We start from the raw sequence: 17,726 nt of genomic DNA, 5'->3' as shown, positions 1-17,726 counted from the left end.
GTTCTTCTCTTCCGTTCTACGCCCTTGATTGAACTGGCAGTAAATATAAAATTAGAAGGATTTAATATGTTTTTGTGCTTTATTGACGTTCATAAGTGTACATTGTGTTACCTAAATTAATAAATGATTTTGAATTTGAATGTGAATTTGAAAATATATTGTTTAATCAAAATATGTGTATAATCTAAATAAATAATCAAATAGCGTTAATCAGGCACTAAGGCTGATCTTCAACATCGCATTTTAGTAATTTTTTTCTGGCAAGTATAGCAAGCGTACCTTGAGCAATGGAGGGTAATGACAGTCTGCGTGGTATGCGCGTACGCACAAAGCGCAAGGCACGAGTCTACCCGCGCCCGTTCCCGCCCCGCACACGATGCACACACGCTCCCCACGCGCCTTGTTCACGCACTCCCAGCAGTACCTTAAAATATTATATTCATATATCAAATGTCAAAAACCTAAGTAAAAGGTTACAATGTTAACACGAATACTATTCGCGTAAATGTAGTAATCTTGTTCGAAGTATCTTAATCGAGGACGGACACATTTCACCTCTATGGCCTTGATCTGAAGTCAATATACGTATTAAGAAAAACCTAAAATCGTTCATTAAAACTGTAGATGTACTAAAGATGTACATACTATGTGTAGTATTTTCAATAAGATTTTGATGTATGTGGCAACATAAATATAGGACACTAAGGGTCTGTTTCACAATGTACGGATAAGTTCCAAATTAGCTATTTATTACTTATTGGTAGGATAAACACTATTGTTGCGTTTCACGATTGTCAGATAGCGCTATTCGTCACATAAAGTCCATCATAAGTTATGAGTCCGATGAAGTGTCAAATAGCAAAATTTATGTTCCAAATAATTTATGTGTTGCATAGCTATTTGGTACTTTATTCATACATTGTGAAACAGACCCTATGAAAAGAAGAAAACAGACGTCACTCAGAACTTTTAAGACGAGTGAATATATATGTTTTTTCCTTGAGCGTTTCTAGAAGAATATAAATTAATTACTCTTGTTTGTGAAGAATAAACCAATTAACAAAGATAAAGATGGGTTGTGATTTATAACAAGAGAGAACTTCCCATAAAACAAACAGCTACTCATGAGCTTTAACAAATATTTACCCGTACATCAAAAATTTTTTTTTTTATTATGGAACATAAGATACGTTTATCACTTATTCCACGTTTATTAACTTGAATTTGTAGGCATCCCTACTCATCGGCAAAGAAGACAGAGGGTGTAGGCCGAGAGAAAAAGCCGGCGTAAAAAACTCTCGGTACTCTTTTAAAATCAGAAGCAAATGGCGACGTTTCGCTGGAATATATTTCTTAACTTTTTTTGTAACTTACCAATCTCCTTCAGGTATTTTCTCCATCCTCGGTTTAAAGCAATATGTATGATAGCCTTTATCACAACCATCACATAGCAACAGCTGACCCTCATTGTCTCCACACAGACAGAACTGACAATTCTGTAAGAAATATATCAATTAGTACGCGACCAACAATATATTTCAATGTCAAACATTAAACATATTTAGGATTTTTGGAGAATTTAAAAACATATAAAAACTGAACATGTACAAAGCTAATGCAAAATGTTTAGTTATGAGAAACTTAATATATATGATATTAAATATTCCCAAATGAACCCTTTTACTATGAACGATATACTTCATGTCTTCCTGAGTCAAAAACTGCAATTTATATTTTTGAAGTTATACTTCTTTAGGCGCGTTATGAAAAATTGATGAGAGTGAAATTTTACTAAGCGCGCGCACCGTGACACAAAATTAACAGACTGAAGTTGCCCACGGAAGATGCTACGGCATTGGACATAATTTAAAAACAACTTAGAATTTATGTTACACTTAATGTAAGAGAATAATAATAAATATTTTTTATTTGTAAATTATATTTGTATATCCAAATGTATGTCTGTGAAAGTCTGGAAAGTTTTACCACAGAATATAAAAGCTACTAAATTATTGAATATACTGACCGCTTTCATAATACTCTTGTCCCAGGCAATATGCGACTCCAGCGCATGAAGCAACATCGCGAGTTGTGCGGCCGTATTGCACCGAGATACTGCATCACGCCATGTTGAGAGACCACGGGCAATGCCACGAGTTTCTGTAATGTATACATTTATTTATATAATTTCTTGTCAAAACTAATTTGTTACTTTAGTTTACTGTCATTATGTCACTATTAATGTAATTGATTGTTTCTTTCTGTTAAATCGTGTCTATGCTGTGAGCACTAAAAAAATATATTCAATAACAAAAAAATAATAATTTTATCAATTAGTAACCTAAAACAATTATATAATTAAATGTTGATTTAATAAACTAGTTCACTTGCAGTGGTTATTAAGAAATAAACGAAACCAAATATGTATAAACTCCATCAAATATCAAAATATAATCCAATAGCTATACTCAAGATCGAAATAACAGCTAAATGCGGTAGAAGATGCAGAGAGATCCCACATCTCTACGCAACGCCAAGGGATCAAGCCGCACGGAAAGTGACTGGTCGTCGTTGATTCGGATAACTCTTCGTTGAATTGAAGGAGCTGGTACTGGGTCCCGCCCAGAGAAGAAAATATACATACCTTTTCCCTCATTGTTCTCTGAATTTTGCGGAGACGTAGCAGATGCATTACCGTGTTCACTTTGCAGCATCGCTCCGAGGTTAGCGTCGTTTGTACTGAAAAAAAAATTACATTTTAAATACACAACAATTAGGGCATTTAATAATTACGTCAAATGGGACTCAATTTTATAAAAAGATGGACTCAAATAAATCCTGCCTATTTTTCCAATGTTATAATTAACATTGGTTTTCTATACTATATTTTTTATTGAAAATCAGGCTATGTTGTATCAGAATATTTAATATCTCCTGACACAGGAGTAAGGGACCGTATATCACAAAGCTCTGAACAAAAGTAAAACTCAATTAACTATGTAACTAGTAAAGCTTTATTTTATATAGTTTATATCCACCAAAGCCGAGATTTACCTGTCTTGCACCCAAAAATCGAAGAATGTTAGGCAAAGAAAGCTAATCACTTACTTGCTTTAAAATAACAAAGAAAAGGACTCAAATCTGAGGCTAAAACTGTATTAATTACATACTACAATATAATACCTAAAATCTATGAAAACCACCTCCGTGCAAATCTACCTTACGATGTCTTAACCTTTATACTGATGAACATAGTAAACTAAATTTATACAAACATGGAAGTGCAATAAAAACAAACGTCGAGGTAAGTGTTCTCGCGACAAATCTACTCCTAAACTAATAAAAGTATGTACAATTTATATAAGGAATAGCTTTTATGGGTAGGGAATCTCTTTATGACAACTATCATGTCACTAATAGAGCACCTAGTGGTAGACCATAGCTCTGTATTATACAACCTACTATAACAATATCTATATAAAATAATCAGCGTGAAGATGTCAATTTTGTATAATTTTAATAGATAGCTAAGTTTGGATGTGAAGCATGCAAAAAAAGTTACTTGTACACGTAGTACAACTTTGTTGTAAAATGATCTATCAAACGTTATCAACGTCGAATTTCAAATTTCGTAACAATATTTTATTTATTTAAAAAAAAGGTAAATAACTCCGTTGAAAACTAATTAACCATAATAATAGTGCGAATATGTCAATTTTAATCACAGATAGCACCCATCACCACTAAATTCAAGCCGTTTCAAACAAATTTGATAAAAACCACTCCCATTTTAACAAAAAATTAAAATCGGTGCCAACAGAGGCGAGCATACAAACCACCAAGAAAACTGTGTACCCATCCACAAAGTGCCAACTCTACCACAAACTTACCTCACACAAAACGCAAGCTTACAATAAATGTATACATTACCTAGCGTACCTTTGTACCAGGGGCGGTTTTAAATATCGCCTCTCCACGTGAGCTTCGAGTTGGGCAAGTTGGTGACGCGCCCAGGCGACTATTTCTGCCCCGGAGGCGTCTGGGGCAAGGGGCAAACAGCTCGGACGCCAGCCCTTAACTTGCATAGAGCCAGCTATCACTCTTTCTTCTAGGGCTTCCACCTGAAAAGCGATTTAAAATATAAGATTTACTGGTAATTGTAAATAATTGTTGAAAAAGAAAATTAACTGGATCCTTTCGTAAATGGAACATCACAGAATAGTAGCAATAAATGTTTTTGACGTGACAACGTCTTATAATTCGATGGAGCCGGCTGCACGCACGAAAAAACATGACTCATGCGGCGTTACCTCGCTCTGAGGCGTTCCATTTAAAATTGACATACATAATTGTATTTATGCATACAAATAAATGTAACTTGATCAATTCAATTGTGATTTCCATTTACCTCCTTCTCTATATCCATACAAAATACCTATCAAACAAATAAAATTTTTTTTTTTTTTTTGAAAAATGCAACCATCCCATCAATATTTTTTTATGACGTTGTCACGTTCAACTATAGTCAGTAAACCGACTTTACAGACAACCGATTTTTATTTAAATATTGAGCGCGCTTTAACCTAAAGGGACTAATATCGTTTGATTTAGAATATATGTATGTATATAATCACGTACACTATATGTATGTAATCACGTTGTGATTATAATTAACAAAACCGACGAAACCTCATAATCATACTTAGTCTTGTCCGAGAATATTTGAGTCATAAAGAGAATACGAACCATAGATAATAAAGCCATATCGACCCTCCTTGCAGTATTGGCACAGAACGAGCCAGGTTCGTCAGGTGGTGTATAATCTGTGGTATCTACAGGCGACACTGACAGTTGCGTTATAGATGTGTCGCCCTTGTCAATGTAAAGCTGAAAGCAAAATTTTAATAAACTGATAATTTTTCCACTCATAATTCTAATGCATACCATTTTTAATTATGGATTAATTGATTATGTCGGTATGTCAAAACAAAACACATGCCGTCAGGGAAATTATGACATTGGATTTTTTTTAAGCAAAGAGCATTTTGTTATTCATTTTAAATAAACATTGTTCTACAGAGTATTGAATGGAGGTCAATTGAGGATATTAATTTCTTTTCTCGTAAGAAGTATTTGGACAGACTGAAAGTCACTGACTAATTAGATATAGGCAATATGTTTCAACAATAACCTTATTATTAACGGTGGGTAGATGTTGGATAAGCGACGCATGTAGTTCCCTCTCTCTCACTCCACGTGGGTGTAACGAGTCAAGCACTTGTTTCATTTGTTCCGATTCTGTTATTCTCCACCAGCCATGTCTGTAATTATTTATAACTTTTGTTTATACATTGTAAAAGTGAGACTACATTGCAGAAGTGTATATATTTTTCTAAAAAAAATGTATAAATTGTATTGAATTAAAAATTTTAATAATTGCAAAGTTAAGTCTCGTACCACTTCATTGATCTTAGAAAAATCATTAGTTTCTTCTTGTTCTTCTACTACAGTAACTTACATTAAAAATTAAAATTGAGTACTAAATTATACATATTTGGAAATGCAATTTTTATATGGGATACCTAAATAAAAAAATACGTGTGGCACTCGGGGACTGCCGCGGTAAAAAAGCTATTGCATAGCATTTTTTATAAACTTACGCAATATAATTATTTATTTATTTTTTCACGAATATCCGACCACGCTAAACCGATGTGAGACACAGTATGCGTTCTGTCCGCTCTAACGCGTATTGGCCGCACCTACGTCATCTTGTGTTAGGTTTATTTCGTTACGGAATTTCTTGATTCGCCGCGCTCAAAGCCCGCGATAAAATCTATGCAATAGCTTAAAAATAAATAAAATTATGCTTTTAATCAATTTAGTTAAATACCTTAGATCTTTAGGAACAAAATTTCCATCCACCTTCTTAGGCAAGCCATGGATTTTACAGTGCTCCAGCTGATCTAGTTCGTCAGGTGACATTTGTATCGGAGGAGGTGAATCGCAGGTGACGTACGTCGATAAGGCATTGAAGTTTAGAAGCCCTAGGCTATTTAGACCAGAAGCTTTCGCCTTTTGAGTGGCAAGGTCCGCTTTTGTGGAGTCAGCTTGGAGTTCTTTTTCCAAGTCGTTTTCCTGTAAGAAATTACGGTATATTGTATATTTTTATAGAGATTTTACGTAAACAAAATAATTTATTAGCTATGTGCAGCAGCGAACTATGAAATTTGGAATAAAATTAATTTGAGTAAAGTAAAATCAAACGCAAAAGCATGATGAAAGTTTAAACGATAAAATATAATACATAACCCTGTGGCGGAGTTTTTACAGCCCCTTTAGACTTGAAAATGTGTACACCTATGTATATGAATAAAATATATACATACTTTGAAAGAAAACACTTTTTTACCGGTGAGTCACCGTGACAATGCATGCTGTAAAGCACGCGAAACGTCGGAATTTTTTTAATTATGTAAAATAACTATAAGTTTATAACAATACATAACTTCAATCCGGTAAAAAAATGTTTTCTTTAAATGTATAAAAGTTATGTTAATAAAAGATAATACTATATATACTTTGACTTTGATCCCAATATCTTGTTATACATATATTATAAATAATATATCTAAAACTTACCGGTTCCTTCGTCTCCTCGACTTCCATTTCTGTATTATTCAAACTGGCGTCCATCATGTCTTGGTCCAAGCCTGACATCGTGAGACTTGAGTCCGCATAAACATTATTACACGGCACCTGTACACTCGTCACCATACTATTCAGTGTGAACAAACTCGGGTCATTCAACAAATGCAAATTATTCGAGACATCCCATTTATGACCCTGGCATTGAATGACTTCACTACATGTGTGTTCGTTATCACAATATTTCGGTACGTCATATTTCTCTTCGTTTATATTATTCAAGAAAGCGTTCTCATGCCGTAGTATGGAGAACCATTTTCCGTCCAACATCTTTGAATATAGATGGGTATTCGCGGAGTCTGTTTCTATATCCTGCTGTTCTTGCTTTTCTTCTTTGATCTCATTTTCTGCTTTCTTAGCCGCGTCCAATTGTGAAGATACGGCTTCCGCCATTTTGCGGAGTTCCTCCAAATTGTTGACTAGAGAGTCTTTGGGCTCTTCCTGTTCTTTGTCATTTGGTTCCGTTTTGGCGGGATTTTCAAGTTTAATTATATCCTGTGGTTTGTCTACGGGCTCGGCTTGACTGGCAAAGAGCGGTTTATGTGAAGGTTTTTGTACTAAAAATGCCGTCGGAATGGAATCTTCAATGTCCAACATGTCTTCTTCCTCGTGGCTCTTTTGTTGGATGTATTTTTCTTCCATTTTTATTCCTGAAAAATATAAAACGTTATGTTAAAAATACTCTCTATTATTGAGAAGTTAGTTTCAATGACCCTAAAAGGCTAATAAAGAAGTTAATCTTTAATTTTTTTTATTTCTTATCTTCCCAAGAAATCCAGAATCGTGATTAGACAAAATAAGGATAAAAGAGAACAGTTATCACAAATAGTAGTTTATATATAAAAAATGTTTGAATACATATCAAAATTAATTATACTGCAAAGAAATTCCAAAAGCAAAATTATAACTAACCTTCAACCTTACAAACAATTTTATTGGGTTCATATTTGATAATCTGAGTCTTGTCACTGAGATTAAGTTCACTCTTGATACTCCGCAGTTCCTGTTCAGCTTCAGCATCAGACACCTTGTCTTGGTTTTCCTCAGTCTTAATATCTTCCGATTTTATTTCTTCTGTGGAAAATACTTTTAGTGCTAAATATTAAACATATATGTTATGTTATAAAAAGCAAATTATATAATCAGTACAAAATGAAGTGAATGATTGAATATTTTGTAAAATTTTACAATTTGATTGTTATCGATAAATTAATTATATTTAAATCTTAGTAGCTTAATAATCCACTATTTTCTTTTATGCTAAAAGTACAAAGAAACTGCTTTCCCACAAACAGTATAAGTACAGAATTAGTTAAATGATAACTTTTCTTGAATTATTTGTATTTAGTCCGTGCTTTATTGGTTAAAGCACTTTGCATATAACTCAAGATAATATGGATTCCCGACGAAACAATGATCATTTCGGCTTAGGTCAAAAAATATTTTTTTAATTAAATTAAATATAACATACGTTTTGATTCGACTTTGACGCCGTTAATTTTAGCATCCTCTAGTTTCTCATGATACGCCATAATTTCGGATTGGGCTGACTCCATCCCTTCCACCAATACGCCTCCACATTTGCCCAAAGACCAGTAACGACGCCAATACCTGAAAATTTATTCATATTATGGCCTAAATTATATTTTATATAATCGCGAAATTTATAGATATAACACATACAAAAATAATTTTAACACTTCGAAATTTTAAAACTAAAATTCTCTATAGAATAAACGACCATTACTATATATATATATAATATGCAATTCTTCATATCATCGCTATAGAATGATAACCTCGTATGTCCAGAGAACCAAACTTATTATAAAAATTTACATTTTTATTTTATTTATTACAAAATATTGTTATGTGTTTTTGTGCACAGGTTTGGATGGTAAAAAGGACTTATTTATTAATAACATAAATAAGTCCTTACTTCATGATTATACCAGTTACATGACATAAGAGTCGAAAAATAAAAAAATTAATGGTTTTTTTACATACGAGGTTCATTCTATGAATAAGTATGCTGGTTATCGGGAACTTAGTTTCCGAGTCATTTCTGACAACAAGCGTCGGCAAGAAACTTGGCTGTTACTAATAAATATATAAACTCGAAAAGGTTATTGTGACAACATAGCAAAACTATTTAAAACATAACATAAAGCAAACCGAAAACTATATTTTCAATATGAAGAATATTCCAAGAAAATATAACTTAATATAAATTAAATTTTAAATCTTATTTACCTGTCTTGCCCATAACACGTGGCCCTCAATGAATTGGAAGCGGCGGCTAGTTGCAACACCTGCTGTTCGGATTGACGTAATAGTTTCTCTAATTTCCTTGATAACTCCTCAGATGATAGATTCTTGTCTTCGTCCTGTGAAGAGATTAGTAATACATATATAGCATTATATACAGACAATATGTTAACGTAAGTCTTATATGTAATGCATTTCGATATTCTTCTAAAGGGAGCGTTTAAGTATTACTTTACACCACATAATGGTAAATTTTAGGTATAAAAGAGTCACTAGGTGGTCACGAAACGTTTTACTATACTTGGGTACAGAAAAACGTTACGGCGCGTTACATGGGGAGGGGGGTCAATAATCTCCAAAAAATTGCGTGACGTAATACTTGAACGCTCCCAAACTACTTGCAGTTAGGTCGCTACATAATGGGTCTAGGACAACGCGGCGCCCTTAATTATTTTTAGTCTTAAAAAACATCTGAAATAAATTTATTTTTGATCCGCATTGACTTGCAATGTCTACATTGGTGGTATTTTTACTATAAATAAAAAAATTGTGGCGCTACAACCTTTTTAGGTCTGGGCCTCAGATTTCTGTCATGATAATCTGTAAATCTAATAGACAAAAAGGTGATCAGCCTCCTGTGTCTGACACACACCGTCGAATTTTTCTAGGGTCTAGGGCAAGCTGGTTTCTTCAAGATGTTTTCCTTCACCGTTCGAGCGAATGTTAAACGCGCACATAGACAGAAAGGCCATTGGTGCACAGCCGGGAATCGAACCTACGACCTCATTGATGAGAGTCGCACGCTAAGCCACTAGCCAACATTGCTCTGCTTTTTACTATAGATACCGATTGATAATAATAATAATAATTTTATTCATCAGACAAATACAGTCCATTGATTGATCAGTAACTTAGTAACAATAGTTTCTTAAGATAATCCGACATACTTGTGACAATGTTTCCTACCCCATTTTAGAAGCGGGCAAGGGTTAGAATTCTTTAATTTTATAATAATTACCTCTTCAGGCTGCGTCCCTTCACTCTCCAAATCGCTCAATACATCGTCACCCATAACGCTATCTTTGTCTTTTCCTTCCACGGGAATTTCTTCTTTATTGTTGTTCAAAATCTCCTTTTTGCTCAGCTCTTTTAAGGGCGACAGTTCCTTGTCACTGGGCTCCTCTTCCTTGTATGGGGATGGTGTACTGGGTTTATCCTCTGGTGAGAGAGATGACTCCTTTTTCGGTGTTTCTGACTTTTCTGGAGTTTCTAGAATTAATGATGGTAAAAACTAAGTAAATGACAAAAACATGTATCCCAAGCTTCTGATGTGAGATCTGTATTTCTGGGGCCTGTGATTTCCCAGTTAATTAGCAATAATACGTATTGGTTCTCTTTGTCTTTCATTACATAATACATTTAAAATGTCGTTCCCACTACTAGGTGTCACAATAAATTACAATTTGTATAGCAAAGCATACTTAGAGAGTCTAAATAAGTTACTGTATCAGTACGTAAAAATCATTATTTAAATATTCTGATATAGAGGAATGCCATTTACCTAATCCTTACAAAATAAGTGTATGTCAAATTAACTTAGAACGAAGCATTGCAGAAGCGAAACGAATTGATAATGTTAAATTAAATTTAACAGACTGAAATGGCAATGTCTCTAACACATGGTAAGAGATGAAAGGGAAAGAAGATAAGAGCGTTGAGTGGGGTGGGGGGAGGAGTAAAATGGTTATCCAGGGTAGATTGTGAAGAATAACGAGGGGAAGGTCAACATGGCGACATTTGGAGAGAAGGTTTCTGTCTGACAGACCAGTTGGGTTAGTGGTAATAATAGAAAATATTGTAAAAAACCCTAGACTAAGTACTAAAGGCTTGTTTTGTTTATTTATAGAGAATACGTACCACGAGCAGGTGAACGCATAATTCCAGAACTTTCTTCTACCAGCCGCTGCATTCTCTCCAATGCTAGAGCTTGTTGCTTCTCAGTTTGTTCCGCCCGTAACTTGCGTTGGTAGAGGGATCGAACTCTGTAATAACGTTTTCTTTAGATTGTATGGAAAACTATTTTTAACTATATTAAACATTGTACAAACTTATATACTAGAAAATAATGATATAACAGCTATTTAATACGCATTGATATGTTTAATTTATAAATATTACACATAACAAATTATGGAGATAGTTAAACACAATTAAATTTAATTTCTCTTTGCAAAGATTTAAAAATACCGTTTAATAGTAACTATTTTTTTCCAAGAAGATTATATTCTCTCAGATATGAATGAAAATTAAGCAAAAATAGATAGGAAATCTATTTTGTTATACATTAAACAAAGCATTTAATACAGAATGGTTTATTCTATTATTTCTTTACAAGAAAATCAAGGCTCGATTCTAAGATGGCGGATCACATTGTAATTATCGTATTATCTATTAATTAATTAGTCTTCATACATATTATATTACAAACATACATTTGGGCTATCAAAACCATAGAGTATCGGGACTTACTTCCGTATTTTAGCATCCATGAGGTATCTCTCCTTTCGAAGCTGGTTAAGGTGATCTAACGAAGCATCCACTGCCCTTAGGACGGCCTTACTTTGTAGTAGCTCGTCACAAAGATATGCCAACATTCGCGCCTTACTACTTGGGTTTAGCGAGACGAAGGGTTTATCACGCAGCATTTCTGGAATTATTAAGATTATTCAATGTATGTTTTACGTATCGCTTTCATTCGTTGATAAGAGCAGTATGCGTAGATGCTTGACCGTGTGATCTTAGCCATAGGTTCGACGTAACATCCCGTCTGTGTGCATTTAACACTTGCTGGTGCAGTGAAAGAAAAAAATTAGAATTCTCTAGATCTCTGAATCTCGTAAAAGATATCTGAAGCCAAGACTTTTTCGCCACTTAGTTTTGCTCTTTTTTATAAAATAGGGATGCAAACGAGCCTATGGGACGCAAAAAAAGGGCAGTCATAGACACCCATTTTTAGTGGGTGCGTTGTCGGCCTTTGACAGACGAGTGCACTCTAGCTTTGAATAGTTGGAGGTCTAATCTCAGGGAAGACCCCACAGGAAGTCGATTCCACAGTCTAAAGGTGGATCGACTGACATGAGCATTTGGTCGTATCGTAATATTCAAGGCGAGCGTGTTACGTTACGGCATTATCTGACTGACCTGTACGTGACGAACACTATGCTAAAATTAAAGCGTAACGTTACACTCAAAGGGATTCGCAAAAATACCGACAATCGAGTGGAGAACGCAGCGCTCGCAGCGAGCGGTACGGCTCGCTGTACTAACCTGTAACATTTCTTCGTAACGTAACGTAACGTTACTATAAAATGTTACATGTCAGACGCCGGCTTAATAAGTGATAGTAATATCTAGTTTAATTTTACACGTCTTAACACAAATACATTAGTTTTATTCCTGCGTTCATCTTATCACATATTTTACAGTGCATGGTCATGGAAACGGCTACTAGAACATTTAATTTAAGACAATAATATTTATTTTGACTCATACCTGATAGTTTATAAGTGCTATTATTGTGTAGATGCTCGTAGTATGCCGCGTTTTTGGTGCTCACGCAGGTTTGTTGCATCTCAGCATCGCTCTGATGATGATCAGCAACACGACGTTCTCGTTCTCTTTCCACTGTTAGGCCTGTAACCAAAAGATTTACATAATATACGAATGCTAAACGCTAATATCAGAACTATTTAATCGACATTTTAATGACTTCCGATATCGATACAGTTTCGAAGCCCAAGCTTGTGTCATCAGCGCTATGGATATTTAAAAAAAACTTTATAGAAATTTCGTAAAAAACCTTTAAGATCGCTATTGCTATGGCTATTAGAAGTGTACACTGGATCAAATAAAAAATCTTAAAATGTGTCGGGCAGTCTGTTATCGATTAAGGGTCCCCGCACATGGGCCACCGGCCACAACCACAAAACGCCGCCACTGGCATATTTCCTGTAATTTTCATACATTTTATATGGACTCGCCGCACACGGTGGCGCCGGTGGCGGCCACACGCTACAAATCGTCGCAGCTTGCTTCTTGTGGCTCGCACCGGCCACTAAACGCCGACACAAAAAGCCGCCACACGCCACTCGCGCGATTCCGCGCCCCTCTCTCCCTTACCTCAGTTAACCTGAAGTCGACGGTAACGCACGCACGTAGTCTGTGTTTCATATAGGTAGATAAATATGGATATAGAATTATTTATATCAGAGATACAATCACGTCCTGCGATTTGGGATTCAAAAAGTGATAGTTTTAGTAATAGAGGAGAAAAAATGTGGGCCTGGGAAGAAATCTGCTAATTGTTTGTGGGAATTTTTTCGAATACAACTGCCAAAGAAAAGAACATTGAAGTTAAGTTTAATAAAATAATATAAAACCATATATTTATATTCTATTTTCTTGCCACGCTATTGCTACTTTATTCATAAAATAATCTTTTAACGTATCTCTTGCTCGCTCGTGTTACTGGCCAGCCTGTATTTTGTATATTTTCGAGTCCCACTATTTTCAAAGTGTGACGAAAATTGAAACCATCCCTTTTGCGAATAAAGTTGTGCAAAATGCAACAATATTTCACAAATCACAATGTCTTCTGAGAAATGAACAGAAGTGTTTAATAGGCGATGTAATATTCTCCATTTGTTTGCTAGTACGCCGAAGGTACACTCAATGCAACGTCTGGCACGGCTTAACCTATAATTGAAAACTTTTTTGTCTAAGTCCGAATATTTTCAAGAATATGGCGTCATCATATTTTCACTGAGGCCAAATGCTTCATCATGTATAGTTCAATGGTTGTCGATTACCGACCTGTCGTGGTGAGGGGATATTTAATATCTTTCTGTGTATCCAATAACTACGGTTTCGTCTTCTACGACGACGTCTTTTTATCAAAAGTAGCGCAATTAAACCTTCTTCGTCAGAGTCCATTATGATACTGCAGGCAAGGGTTAAAAAAAGTAGCAGTCACCGACCGCAAGTGTCGACCACCGGCCACAAGTGGCTGTCGCGCGCTTCAGCTACCTTTGTAGCCGCTTCTAGCTTCACGTGGCGGCGTTTGTGGCTGTGGCATGTGGCCCGTGTGCGGCGACAGTAAGGCTAAAGAACTTAACGCCACTACTGCAATATGAATGCTAATGTAATTTACGTATGAAATAAAAAAAATGTTTTAAGCTTAAAAAAAATTGTTGTTTTACTGGGAATTGAACTTGCAGCCGAGTTGTAGAGTCACAGATAAATAACTCACCTGTCAAAGCCTTAACCTCGCCCGTAGCGTTAGCATAAAGGTATATTCGCAGCACCTCGCTGAGATTTTCAGGCCGTATATCACCGAGACGTATCGCCTGTCCCAGCAACGTTGTATGTCGTCCCGGGTGCGGTATACCCGGATCCTCTATAATTTACATTGGCTTTAAGATATACATAAGAAGTTGCTAAAGTAACGTTATATATTAAACGTTGCCGTGCGTTGCTTGCCTTTTAGGAATACGCACTTTTCTAGAACAAAGTAAGGTTCTAATTAATAATACAGATACTGGCAAACATCTGGAACAAATGCCCTTGCCTGCACAGAAGCGATTTTTAGGTATCACGGGGGGATGGGAGTGACGTGTCGATCGCGTGATTGGTAAATCAGTTGACGTTTATGTCCCGCGATGCGCAAACTTTCCCCCACTCCCTTGTTAATGCTCAACAAGTTTGCCGGTATCTGTAGTATACAGCAGAATATGCCTTAAGAAACGAATAGTTATGGAACGACGGTCTCAAGTATAACTTTGATGTCCAACTGGGTGAATTAGTATAAAGAAAATTCGCTTCCCGCTTCTTATTTATACGCTTAGAACTTAATTTCACATGGGAAGGAAATATTGTGCTCTTCTTCTATAGATCTCCATTTACATACGAATTTAGCAAACAGTTTTTTTACTACTTCAATAAATGAGAAAATAAACATTTACTTAGAGAAAAAGACGAAGAACCTATGAATAAAAATGAAGTTTCTATAACTAAACATAATAAAATTACAAAACATTTAACAAATCTTCAGCACTTACCAATTGAGAGAACCAAAAGTCTTGTGAGAACTATTATGAGCTCATTTTCAGCTTCTTGGTTGTAGTCTGGTATAAGACCCTGTTGTAGTGTGTCTAACGTTGGCAGCGCTTCAACATCTGAAAGATCGATAATAATTAACGGAAATGAAAATTACCGTCAGTTCTTTTTATAGGTGCTTTATGTTTTTAGTTATTTTAAGCTATTGCATACATTTTATCGCGGGCTTTGAGCGCGGCGACCGAATCAAGAAATTCCATAACGAAAAAACGTGTGCGGCCAATACGCGTTAGAGCGGGACAGAACGCATACCGCGTATTCACATCTCCCTGACGAGATCGGTGCAGCCGGTGCGCGTTAGAGTCAGGCAGACTATATAGGCGAGTTAGTCTGAGTCTGGTAGAGTGGTAGATTGGATTAATTTATCAAAGAAAAAACTTGAATTAATATCAAAGAAAAACAATAATTATAATAAATAAAAATAAGTTGAAAAACCCTATCAAGATTGCTCATGTTCTACCTAATGTAATTGATGTGTACGTATGTTAAATTTGTGATGTCATATTTTCTTGTATTTTTTTAGGCATACACATTGTTAACGTAAAAATAAATAAATATTTAATTTTTTTGCCATCTTTAATTACTGTCATAGCTCTGGTAGCATACATGAGATTTTAATAAATAAATAGGTTCTTTATGTGGTGAAAATCTGAATATTTAAAATCAGTTTTTAATGTATTTAATTTAATTATAGGTTCAAATATCTATCACTGAGCGACACATATTCATAGCCCGAAGTTTAGTCTGCTAAATGTTTGGCTATGGGACTTAATGAACCTTACAGAGAGTTAAATTTACCAAGACAAAACTCGAATGTCTATAGTATATGATACCCTAATTTGTAACTTGATGTAAAAACTTACCAATACCAAGCGCTTGTCCAAAGTTGTGTAGGAACTCATAAACTTGTAGGAGATCAGCGAAGGCCTGCCCTGACACTTTGAGACCTTGTATCCTGTCCAGGTTGGGAAGCGGCTTTTGGTCTGACAGGGATGAGTCTTCTTGTGGTCTCCTACAATGCAATTACAATTATATGTAATGTATGTAGCCATTCAAGGAAAAAAACAAACAAAAATCATTTATTCATGTGGGTAACACAATATACACTTATGAACGTCAAAAAAAAAAATACATTAAATGCTTCTAATTTTACATTTACTGTCAGAAATCAAGGGCGTAGAACGGAAGAGAAGAACTGGCAATAAACTCTCCGCCACTCTTTTTAATCGCCAAGTTTTTGTTTTACACAATGTTTGTAAGGAGCTGCAACCATTACACCATATTCCACATGACATCTAAGTAATAAAGAATAATATAATAAATTAAAAACAAAGATTTGTCCTCTATCAGGCAAGGCATGGTGAGATAGGATCACGCACTTACATTCTCGTGGATACTCGAAAAGCAAGTAGGTTATCTTTGTCTAATAACCAAAAACAATTATTGTTTCACCGGGACTCGGACCCAAAACCTATGGGTTGGTAAGACAGTGATATTATTTAGCAACAAATTCTTTGTATACATATTTAATTTCTTTGTTTTAATTACTTCATTGAAAACCCGTTCACCTATGTAAAATAAGAATTATCTCTTTAGTATTATAACATCATTTATCTAATAGTTCACCTCAATTCAGACAACAGCTCCATCTCTTTACGTCTTTGCTGTAACTTCTTCTCTTTAACTAGCAATCGGTCTAAAAGATTCTGGTGTTTTCTTCGTTCCCTTTCTTCCCATCTTCTTCTCGAGTCAAGTTGTCTGATAAATGTTGTGTGTTGACGTCTTCTTTCACGTTCCTACAACGTAACGTACACTATTAGACCAGTGCCGATAATTTTTGAAACCTAAAAAAATTACAGTAGGATGAAACCCATTAGAAAAGCAGGGGAATATGATCAAAATGAAAGGAAAAATAAATTACGGTCGATCTGAGGTCGGGAAGGGGTAGGGGGGGAGTTTTAAGGGTAAAAAACGGTTTATCTCGATTTCCGGCAAAACTACAAGTCCTATCGAAGAAAGTTAAATGGCAAAGTTGGAGGTAATAAAAAGATCTAAAACTTTTGTATTCACACATTTTTCACATAACCTCAAAATTTATGTGAAAAATTCAAAAAACCAAGTTTTTGGTTTTTTATTTTTATCTTTAACAAAAATATTTTTTTTTTAACGAAATTCGGTGAAAACTTACCTTTCTATGTCCCAAATACACTGTAATTTATTTGATTAAAAATATTTATTTGTTCACCTTATTTTGAATTAATATCGAAAAAACACCCTAATTTTCAATCGAAAATTCTGACGTCAAAATTTCAGCTTTTTTCAAAAAGTTGGTGTGCTTTCAGTTCGTTGAAATCTCTACTTTCTTATGGTAAAAAAATATATATATATTACCATAGTAAATCTTCTCAGAAAACGCAAAAAATCGTATGCAGTAACGCCCAGACCTGTCATCCCCTTCCTTACTTCTCTATGAAATACGAAAATTTTAGCCCATCTAAAGGCTAAATTTTTTTTTAGGTCACTCAGGTATATATAAGTTATCTTAAAATAGTAATAAATAGACATCTGATTATAAT

At 35.0% G+C, this 17,726-nt stretch overlaps 1 protein-coding gene across 4 annotated transcripts in view; it reads right to left on the bottom strand.

The window, feature by feature from the left end:
• The window catches only part of LOC125057017 (bromodomain adjacent to zinc finger domain protein 2B-like), a 64,141-nt gene that overhangs the window by 6,764 nt on the left and 39,651 nt on the right, over positions 1-17,726 (bottom strand). For 2 of the 4 annotated variants that reach the window (XM_047660426.1, XM_047660425.1), the window contains 20 exons: positions 16,777-16,946; positions 16,014-16,162; positions 15,093-15,209; positions 14,285-14,431; positions 12,529-12,669; positions 11,506-11,683; positions 10,894-11,018; positions 9,995-10,245; positions 8,962-9,095; positions 8,180-8,319; positions 7,621-7,782; positions 6,643-7,358; positions 5,894-6,138; positions 5,192-5,321; positions 4,747-4,887; positions 3,931-4,121; positions 2,645-2,739; positions 2,027-2,160; positions 1,375-1,496; positions 280-424 (listed from right to left, as the gene is read on the bottom strand). In XM_047660426.1, coding sequence (XP_047516382.1) covers positions 280-424; positions 1,375-1,496; positions 2,027-2,160; positions 2,645-2,739; positions 3,931-4,121; positions 4,747-4,887; positions 5,192-5,321; positions 5,894-6,138; positions 6,643-7,358; positions 7,621-7,782; positions 8,180-8,319; positions 8,962-9,095; positions 9,995-10,245; positions 10,894-11,018; positions 11,506-11,683; positions 12,529-12,669; positions 14,285-14,431; positions 15,093-15,209; positions 16,014-16,162; positions 16,777-16,946 — 3,633 coding nt within the window. The remainder of the gene's footprint in view (positions 1-279; positions 425-1,374; positions 1,497-2,026; positions 2,161-2,644; positions 2,740-3,930; positions 4,122-4,746; positions 4,888-5,191; positions 5,322-5,893; positions 6,139-6,642; positions 7,359-7,620; positions 7,783-8,179; positions 8,320-8,961; positions 9,096-9,994; positions 10,246-10,893; positions 11,019-11,505; positions 11,684-12,528; positions 12,670-14,284; positions 14,432-15,092; positions 15,210-16,013; positions 16,163-16,776; positions 16,947-17,726) is intronic. The other 2 variants (XM_047660424.1, XM_047660423.1) reach the window with 2 other exon arrangements.

This window comes from Pieris napi, chromosome 16, assembly GCF_905475465.1.
Source record: "Pieris napi chromosome 16, ilPieNapi1.2, whole genome shotgun sequence".
Lineage (NCBI taxonomy): Eukaryota > Metazoa > Arthropoda > Insecta > Lepidoptera > Pieridae > Pieris > Pieris napi.
This window is presented reverse-complemented; position numbering and strand designations above follow the sequence as displayed.